The sequence below is a fragment of the Lissotriton vulgaris genome, chromosome 10 (assembly GCF_964263255.1).
Source record: "Lissotriton vulgaris chromosome 10, aLisVul1.2, whole genome shotgun sequence".
NCBI lineage: Eukaryota > Metazoa > Chordata > Amphibia > Caudata > Salamandridae > Lissotriton > Lissotriton vulgaris.
Genome location: NC_141698.1, coordinates 601,342,287 through 601,353,058, shown reverse-complemented (window position 1 = coordinate 601,353,058; position 10,772 = coordinate 601,342,287). Strand labels below are relative to the sequence as shown.

General features: G+C 44.3%; 1 protein-coding gene across 1 annotated transcript in view; it reads left to right on the top strand.

Annotated features, from left to right (window-relative positions):
- Positions 1–10,772, top strand: part of LOC147688570 (multidrug resistance-associated protein 1-like) — a 131,557-nt gene that overhangs the window by 85,739 nt on the left and 35,046 nt on the right. The window contains exons 2-3 of the mRNA XM_086939802.1: positions 5,833–6,009; positions 8,926–9,051. Coding sequence (XP_086795928.1) covers positions 5,833–6,009; positions 8,926–9,051 — 303 coding nt within the window. The remainder of the gene's footprint in view (positions 1–5,832; positions 6,010–8,925; positions 9,052–10,772) is intronic.

Here is a 10,772-nt window from a genome sequence, read left to right as displayed (position 1 = left end):
CAGTTGTCTGTGGTTGTTTGTATCCTTTTGAGTTATTGACATATTCATGATTCTGGAGCTCAGGCTTTCTATGATCATGCTCCACACAACAAGCAATCAAAGTCCTTATGACTTTTTAAGGTTTTAGGGCCTATTGCGATCAACTCTTTTCTACACTTGTACCCAATTTTTAATTCTGGGTTTTGACAACACGCCTGTCGAGCAGATATATTGCTTTTAATATAAAACGTAGAATTTTCGTCTGCCTCTAAACCATTGACTTTCTTAAACCAGCCACTTCATTAGGCCGTTTGCTTAAGACTTTGATAATTATGTCTTGGCTCATTCCTCTAAAGTTAATCCCCTCACTTAATGCTATTTGCTGTTTTAGGTTATCCTTATGCCTCCACCGGCAGCTCAAAAGGCCACTCTAGCTACTGTGAGACTCATACTTTAGGCAGGCCCATCCTTAAATGAGGATATTTCTCAGTTCACGTATCCGCAACCGCAATGGGATGATTTTCCTTTCTGCAGAAAGTATGCAGACAATCTTCAAATTGATGGCTTCCATCAGTGTGGCGAAAGTCAACTTTCTGCAATGCAATGTACGACGCAGAGCTCAACTTTCGAAAGCCCTTAATTGCTGCCTATGATGGTATTCACTGTAGAACTGTGCCTGTCAGTGTCACGATTTCGGGCGTTTGAGTCTGCTTCCCTGTGTGAGGGCAGACGTCTGTCATTCACAGGCATTCTAGATTCACCCCTTTCGTCAATGGCAGGACTGGATGCTAGCATGTGTGATTTGGAGCCTTGTCCTTTGTTATGGTAATTCTTATAATGCTAATCTTGTTATGTATACTGTACTGAGACCCCTGATCACGTTAGCCATCGCCTGCCACAGTGACACCAAAGGCCCTTGATGCACGTCACTGTATTTCTTCCCCCACAAAATTGATCAAAACGACTAGCTGGGTTTTTGTTCCCTTGTGAAATTGATCCAAATATCCAAGTCAAACGCAAAGGGAGAAATATGTGCTTATATAAAGACAGCTGGGTGTTAAAACTGGCCCTATTTTCATGTCCTTAACATTAATGCCAAAAAACTAAAATGATTTAAGAATAATGAATAATAAACATTTTTGGGCAATGCATGTCAGCAACTTAGAGCCTCGTGACTCCTGCAGCATAGTGAACTCTAGCGAAGCATATAGTTGTTTATTTGAAATCTTGACTCGCTAGTTTTCAAAACCATCGGTAATGGGGCGGGAAATGCCAGTTCATGCACTGCCTATAATTAGATTGTTTGCTTTACTGCCCATGGGGTGGGTGAGGTGGGGATGGGGTAGTCGGGTAGGGGTGGGGGTAGGGGTGGGGGGGGGGTATGCAGATGGAAGCTTGAGTGCTTGATGCTGTTGGGCTCAGTGGGTCTGTTGTGAGGGTGTGCCTGGATGGGCTTGTCTCGGTATGGCTGTGACGTGGAAAGATGATGGCAGCTGAGGTGTTTAAATTCATGGCATGGAATGTCAGAGGGTTGGCTCAGTTGGGGAAACAGCTAAGTGCATTCTTACATAAAGTGCTGTTGTTTCTCTGTTGCATTCCTACAGGAAACCCATATCTGAGGGGACTGTGTTCCTTGTCTCCGTAAGAGGTGGAGGGGGAATTTGTATGTGACCTCATTCTGGGTGTTCCCGTGGCGCTATATGGGTGGCACCTGCAGTACTCTTCTGTCATATGCTCTGAATCTGGAAGGGCGCTGTGGGATCCTGTATGGTGACCTAGACGAGCTTGAGCTGTGCCTGCTAAATGTATATGCTCCGAATAATGACATCTTCTATAAGGAGGTGGTGGCTGTTGCCACACCATACCTTACTGCAGATATAGTAGTAGTGAGAGACTAATTGTGTCCTTAATGGAGTTTTGGTCGCGATCCACCGTGTAGAAACCCAAAACCACACATGACTAAGCAATTGAGGGATCTGTTGCAGGGCTTAAACTTGCTAGATCAAGGGAGAGGGAGAGGGTAGAGACATCCAGACTCCAAAGTGTTCTCCTGTTACACTCCAGCCATGGGGGTCATACAGCCGTCTAGATTTGTTTCAGAAGGTGTTGCACAGGGGAAGGAAGTTACATACTTGGTGTGTTATTTATCAGATTATTCTCAGTTGTGTCTGGGTAAGGGGCGTGCCTTTCCTGTGGTTCCACTGTGGCGCCTGCGTGTGGAGGCACTTGTGGACCCACCGTTTGCCGTTAAGGTACGGGAAGAACTCTCACTACTCCTACGAAGTCTGGGACAGCTAAAGCAGTAAGACTCATGACTGGGATGAGATGAAAGTTGTGAACAGAGGGGTCTGCCTTAAAACCTTGTACTGTGTCAGATGACAACTGGAACGCCACCTAGCCTGATTGGAGTCCCGGTTGCTTGAAATGGAATGGGCACTACCTGCGCAGGTGTAGAGACTCTGGGAATTGCAACAAACTCATAAAGGCCTATTAGATGACTGGCGCCTGCTGGAGAAGCATACTTACATGCCCTAACAGCAGAGGTTGCATGGGGAAGGGGCCAAAACTGAGGGGAGCGGGTGGTGCTGGCACGTTTGCTAAGACTGCTGCAGTCCTCGGATCCGGTGCTGGTGCTACAGGATGTGAATGGAACCATAGGCAACACCCAGCTTGCGATTTAATGAGGTAATATGACCTCATCTATGCAAGACCTATGCAAATGTAGTAACAAAGTGGGTGATCCTGGGGCGGCCTTCCTTGCTGAGATTGATCTCCTTAGGCTTGGGGGTTGAAGATAGGGCAGTCGTGGATGAGCCCATTAGGAGGGAGGCTTTTGTGGGGGCAATGTGGCGACAGAAAACGGCCAAAACACCAGAAGGCGATGGTCTCCCGATTGAACTCTACCAAAGGTATACAGATGTGATCGCTGAAAAGTTGCTTGAGGTTTAACCAGAAGCACTTCAGCAGGGCTGATTACCCAATACCATGCATGAGTCCCTTATAGTCTTGGTGCCAAAACCTGGCAAGAACCCTGTGGAGGCATCGTCAAATAGACTGCCTTCACTTCTAACCGTGAATGTAAAAAACTGTGTGGCATACTGGCGACGCGGCTGCTTCCGCATCTGCTGTCATTGATGCATATGGATCAGCATTACTTTATTCCGCACAGAAGCACCATGCATAACCTTTGGATTGGCCCATGTTTTTCATGCGCTGCATATGAGTCGGGGACCCTATGCTTTGGTTTTCTTGGGAATATCTCTGGCAGTTGTAGGAGAATGTGCGATTTGGCCCCCAATATAAAGCATGGGTTAAACTGTTGTACACCGACCCAGGTGCCAGAGTGAAGACAGGCAGTGTGGTGTCTGCACGATTCAGATAATATCTGGGCAGGCAATAGGTTTGTCTCCTGTCTCCCTTACCGTTTGCCTTGGAACCCGTGGTAGCGCTGCTGTCGTGTGCTGTGTCCCTTGGGTATCCCAGTGTGGGAAGCAACTCATATGGGATCTTCGTATGCCGATGATGCCTTGCTATCCCTGTGTAACCCGGAGGACTCTGTCTCCATGCTCCTGTATGTCTTTCAGGCTTTCAGAGAAGTGTTGGGTATCTTTGTTAACATTCACAAATCCCAGCTGTTGCCGTTGGGTGGCCAGCACCAATGGAACTTCCAATAATGGGGGTTCCTTGAGGGACCGAGGGTATACACTATTTGGGAGGGGGAAGGGGGGGGGGGCAGGATCTTATATGCAAAACAAAGGTTTTTAGACCACGACATAGGCTGAGCGCTAGAGAGATTGAGAGCATAGACTCAATTTAGGAGAGATCTCCCTTTGTCTATGATGGGTATAGCGTCGGTTGTTAACCCCTTCCATGCTCATGACTGAACGGTTCCGTCATGAGCGTCGGTTGAGCTGTGCTCATGATGGAACCGTTCCGTCATGAGCCGATAGGCTCTTCAGAACCTTCAGCACAGCGCGAAAATTCGCGCCGCGCTGAAGGGGTTCAGATGGTGGTGCTCCCGCTGTGTTTATAAACCTTGCAGGGTACCGTATACGAGATTACACTTCAGTATTTGCTGAGTTAGATAGTCTGATCATGGACCTACTATCAGCCAATTAAAGGAAATATATGCGATTACCTATGCTTAACACCTTGACTGCTAAGGCAATTCCCGCTGGGAGCTGACCTACTATGAATACCATTGTTTCATGACTAGCTCAGCATAAGCACACGACCAGTGTACTGCATGACGAGCTGAGCTTGTCATGAGCAGCGAAGGGGTTAAGCAGACTTTGGAGAGATTGACCTCCCCAATATAGAACTCTACTATCTTGCAACTCACCGGCAGCATGCAGTCCACTGACTGGATTTGGTGGTCAAGTGGGAAAATAATCTTCTGAGGAGCTCCCATGGGAACCTAGCACTCTAGAGTTACTTATGTGTGTTGCACGGGTACCGGCTGAGATGCCATTCCTGATACGTCAGATGTGCTGGTTGTGGGAGCGAGCAGGCACAAGAGTAATATGCTGCATGCCATATGCGCTAGTTATGCCGCTCTGAAGCTGAATCGAGAATAGCAGAAGTGATATCTATACGGAAGTGGAAGAACCGAGGCTGTGATCTCCTGGGAAATCTCGATCAGGGCGGGCAATTAATTTTGCGGGAAGATGCTATATCATTTGTTTGGTGTGGGGGCAGTCTCTGCAATACACTAAAATATTTTCAACTGCGTGAGGGAAATTGACTTTTCCGAAGGAGCCAGTATCCTCATGAACACTACTATGTGCGATGTCTGCTCTCAGACTGATTTCACTCTTAAACCGTGCACTGAGAGAAGATTTGCCAAGAATAATACCCAATGAGCAGGAGAAATAGGAGGGAGCACTCTGTTAGGCCCTGTCCACCACGCTTTAAATTAATACAATACAATTATACACACACCAGGCATATCTCCGCCCTAGACCCAACACTGTAAATACACCACCAGGTCTTCCCAATGTGTTAGATGTGGGGCTCCCACTGTAAACTTTATGCATGTGATGTGGCAGTGCTTCTCCATAATGCCATTTTGGAATGATGTATTGGAAAATGTAAATAGGGCGACTGGTTGGGAGGTGCCTCACACTCCACAACACTTGTTGTTGTGGCTGATATTGGTCCAGCGAAAAAGCTTAGTCGCAAGTTCATATTGTTGGGCTTGCTACTTGCATGGAGGTGTATTACTATTTGATGGATAGATGCGCATCCTCCCCAGCTACTCTGACTGGCTCCGATATATATCCGAATGGTCAGTAGCGGACTAAATCAGGATGAAGCATGTGAGGAGAGACAGGCGACTCGGGGTTGACTTGGCTGCATGTATGATGTCTGAATTTTGTGATACAGAGCAAGGTGCTGAGCCAGGAGAATAAGGGAAGGTGAGAGATGCAAGACCGTGATGTGACCTAAGGAATGATGAAGTGGAGGAGCGATTATTCTGATAGCCAGGCTACCCACCGGAATAGACCCGGGAATGGTAGAAATGGCTATAGAGGCTGCCGGCGCGTAGACTAGTAACTGAACCAATTGCTTCCATGAAAAACAAATCCACATAGTAGTGATGTATTCACTTTAGAGAGTGAGCAGCATTGGGGCAGGGGTTTGGTGGTGGTGGGGGGGGGAAAGGGGGGAGTGGCACGTTTGGGAAAAATGTTCCTATGCCAAATGCTGATATAATTATGCTGTTTCGGTGTTGTCACATTAGAGTTCTGGTGCAGTGTACAGATCCTATGAAAATCGATAAAGAATATTAAAGTAAGTGGTGTTCTAACTGTCCTATTGTGTTAACATTAAAGTTTTTTTCCATTTCTACAGGATAGTAATTTAACCTGGTATACCGAAAATCCGGATTTCACCAAGTGCTTTCAGAATACTACTCTTGTGTGGATTCCATGTGTCTACCTCTGGGTTTGTTTCCCAGTCTACGCCATTTACCTCTGCTATCATGACCAAGGTTACATTAGAATGTCTCCGCTTAACCGAGCCAAAACCGTAAGTGATTAACTTTTATTTTGTTGTATATACCTTTAAGGTTGGTGTATCTTTTAGTGTATGCTTAGTCTTACTAACTAGAAACACACCAAAGAACAATTTAATTACAATAAGCCTCCACATTCTTTAAGATAAACCTTTTGGTAATTTGTCAGTAAAGTTTGCAAAAAGAGCAAGACATATGGGTGTTATTATTTCAGTACTCGCAGAGTAGATGCAAGCCCGTTTTTGGAATCAACCATATTGGTAGCACCAGGCAATGCATAGGACTAATTAGTACCCAAGATGGGTGGTAGTTCTAAAGAATGGGTCATGGAAACCCACTAAGACTGAATCTTTAAGGTGTAATCAATACAAAGAAAGAACCTACCTTAAGATCTTCCTGTCAAGGATTGGTTTTACTGTAGTTCCATAGCCCTCTCTTTACTTTTAACTTGGTTTCTATTGAGAACCTTGACATGTCCTATAGTGAATCTGTGCAATATCCGTCCCCTTGTTGTAGTAGAATGAAAGATTTTAAACATCATTTGGTCCTGAGGAGGGTGGTACTAAAAAAAAATCTAAAGACCTGTTTCTGCTATTTAATCCGCAAACTATGACCAAATGTTGTGACAAAGGTGACTAATGTATAACTTCCTGAATGGGGTGGATAAGGAATCCTGTGGGCAATCCCTAATTTCTAGGAACATTTGACTTTTAATGGAGTGTATGAAGTGCTACTGACTGGGATGGATGTGAGGATCGAGTGTAGAGCTCTTGTGGGGAAAAAGTATTCAAATATTTGAACAATGTAAAAGGGAACTTATATTTGTACAATGAATTGCTAATCTGTATTAATATTTTTGTAATGGTAATGCATATAAAAAAACATTTTATTTGTGTAACTTGGACGTCTGACAGCATTGTGTTATTGATGCATTAATTCTTCAAAGAAGGAATACAGGAGGAGCGATGGTTTAATATGGGTGGTACATTGCCTGCAACCTGTTGGAGGTTTGGCACCATATAAGTGTTTTATGACATGAGCATGTGTACCTCTTGACTTTTTGGTGTTCACCGTACAGTGTTGTGGGAGAAAAGCTGATGGACTTGAGAGGCATTTTGCTCCATTGGTGTCAAAAGACAGTAGGTGTATGTTGCATGACAGTTCTCCTGGTGGCCCATAAATCTGTTCCCAGGGTTACTGCACAGTAGTACATGGCTGAATTGTGTGGAAAGTTAATTAGACCGTGGCAAGTGTATCCCTTTGCATTGGGATACTTCCCTATTCTAACTTTTGCTAAGACTTTCCGAAGTAAAAGGTAATTGAAAAATAAACCATGCATTGTATAAAAATGAATACATTTAATTAAGTGTACAGTTTTGAGATGCCATAAGATAGGTTTGCTTTTCCTCCAGTATTTTGAAAATCTATTTATTTTACTTTTTTTGAACTACTTTACCTATGGACATTGGCAAAGCCAACATTTTGCAGTCTTATTGGAAAGTCAAGAACTATTGGATTTGCCATTGCTTGTTTATCACACTACCTCCACTATTACCATACCAATACCCCTAGAAATCACCAGTTTTTCTATCCGTACCATAAACAGTAGCTCCAGTATTCCCACCAATTTCTCCACCAAATCCCAACTCCAATAACCATACAACCACCAACACTACAATTAATGCCAATATCACCAATAGCAAAACCACCATTAGCACACCACAACCACCAATGCAACACACCTTACCCCACTCCTCCTCCCACCACCACTACTACTAGCAAATACTGGCAGCATCAGCATATCTGTCCTTAATGTACTGATGCCGGGAAGCATCATTAGTGCATGGCTTTGTTTGCATGCTTAGCCACTGTAAATCCAGACATGTTGGCTTTGCTGGTGCTTGTTAATCTTGTAAAGAGATATTGGACTACTGCATTAAGAGAAGATTAGAACTAGATGGGGTTGTATATACTTGCATAAATGTCATAACAGTTCAAACTAAAGTTCACAATTGGCCCTTTCCAAGTGACAATTATTTAACAAATTATTCGCATACAATTTGAGGTTAACTGCGGTCATGACACAGACGTGACTGTGTATTCGTACAGTCCCCGATTTCCCCTTCGATACTGTGTAATCATGCAATCATGTCACATGATGTAATTTCTAATTGTCTTTTGTTGGATTATATCTTCCTTATGCAATTAATGTCAGGACAAACTATATGTGACATAATCTGTTTTTTACCCCTGATAAGGTCTTAAGTAGTCTGTGCTACCTTTCTTCATCGGTGACATTTCTGCGTTGCTATTCTACGCTTTCAAGCTGAGCTTTTATTACGTACTTTGCCAAAGGACTACTCTGTGTTCAGTTTAGACCTGCATAATCCTCGAACTAATTTACCTCTTCTCCCTCACACATCTATGGATGTCCAATCGTTGGGATTTAATGCGCAAAGCTTATATGACTATATCTGATGACCAGGATAATAACGTTATTTGTAATAGTGGTCACTGAGGTGTAGTGCACGACCCAATCGTCTGAATGCAGCTTTGGATGTCCACTGTGCTTTGGTTATTGAAGATGGAACCAAAGGTAAGTCAGTGAGGCAGCTGAAATGATCTTCTGGACCTCCTCCCAGGACAGGTTTCCGAGTGGTAGTACGTGGGGGAGGGTGGATGATCGGCTGCTCGAACATGTTAGGTGTAGTGGTACTGAACATGATGTTTTGAGTGTACAGATTTGAGGGTTTGTGAGAAGTATTGAAGAAAAAACATCTTTGTGTTAACATTTGTAAATAATAAGTGCTAAGGGGCTGTTTGAAGAATGTTTCACTAACATTTGCTGCTTCTGGTATAAAAAGTGAAATTACATTTGAATGTTCGTCTTTCTGCACGCTTACTTTTGTGACATTACCTTTGTTTTCTAGGCCTTGGGCTTCATATTATGGATAGTCTGCTGGGCAGACCTTTTCTATTCTTTCTACGAAAGAAGTCAAAGTGTTTTCAGAGCTCCAGTGTATATTGTTAGCCCTACAGTGCTGGGCATAACAATGGTAAGTGTGGTTTGAATTTTCCTTTTTGGTATTTTACTGGATATTTCTAAAAATACTTATTTGTTTACTTGAAAGCCTATTGATTATAGCAGTTTTCAAATATATGTATTCCTTCATTTTGAAATTACTATTCAAAGTACTCCGTGCCATTCCACCCAATACCAGGAGTAACACTTATATTCACATTTTGACAGTGAAATCACCTTCCGTTACCGTTATTTGCTTCACAGTACTGGTTTCCTTTCTTGGACTCCAGCAGTTAGATTTGATTAATGGTCCTTTTACTATCGTCGAGATCGAGCTTAACTAGCTATGTACCAAGACATCAGATTAACTTCTTAAAATCATCCAAAAGCAAAAGAACAAATGATAGACTGAATGCTAAACAAATCAAACGTTCACTCCCAGTCACAGATCTGGGTTTAATCCATCGTTTTGCTCTCCACAACACCCCTGTTTGGACCCAGCCATATGCAAATCAGTCTTGACCCTTCTCTTCAGCTCTTAAAATCATCCAGCATGATCACTAGGGCTTCCATGAAAAGAATAGAGGGGCAAGTAGAATGAGGATCAGTTAAACTGTTAGAAAATTCTAACAATATTGTGATATCTCCCAAGTGCTTCCTCCCATGCTCCCGTCGCCTGCTCTTCATGTACAATGGAACGTGCCATTCCCTGATTCAATCAGTGCGTAGCCGTGATTCCGATCTATGCTTTCCCAGCTGTGACGTCTGGCAAACTTGTGTCTTCACTACGTTTTTTAGGTCTCGCCTGTCGAAAGCGGCGCATGCGCTGCCCTCGCCATGGAGAAGACCTTTTGCAATCAATTCAGCCAAAGCTGAATGCTTGCGCGTCCAGATGGACAAAGATGGCTGCTCTCACCATCCACAAAGCTAAACATGCGTGCCTTCGGACAAAAAAATGCGTGCGCATGTGGACAGACCAACACCATCTCTGTTTACTTTAATTAGCGTAGGGATGTGCACACGTGCGTGCATTTTTTTGTCCCTATGCGTGCATGGTGGCGTGCTTTCGCTTTTCCTCACTCCCCCGAGAGGCTCCTGCGGGGAGGGAGGCAAGAGCCTGCCTTCAGTGCAGAACAACACATATGGAAGAGAGAACCCGTACACATGCCATGCTGCCTCCTTCCAGCTCGCCCCAGCCTGGAGCTGGCGAACTGCCCTCCCTCTGCGTATTCAGTTTTTGAGCGCTTCAAGGCCACCTGTGGGACACACGTGCTTGTGGGCTTGGGCAGTGTTTGGGTGGTTTGTCTGCATACTGCAGAACTGGACGCAGAGGGGGCTCTGGTACTGTCTGTAGCCCAGATAGAGAAGTTGGTCGTGAGCACGCCGCCACGGTAAAGGTAAACTGCGCGGTACAGGGGGATCTGGGAACTTGCACGTGGAGACAAATGCAGCCCGGCTTTACTGTAGTTCATCCCAGAAGCTATTTGAATCTCATTGTCAGTTCATCCCAGAAGCCATTTGAATCTCATTGTCGTGTGTCCACTTTTTAATGAGATTTTGATTGCAGCATATGCCCTTCCGGGACTGTACTTGGTTTTGTGTAGCATCTCATACCCCTGTACCGAGTCTCACATGTTGTAGCAGTAAGAATGAGCTTCGCCCCTGGTATTGAACCCACAGGCATGCTTGGGGGTCCATGAATCATCTAAAGGTATTAAGGTGTTGCTTACCATGCTTTATCGTCCAGTTGCATAT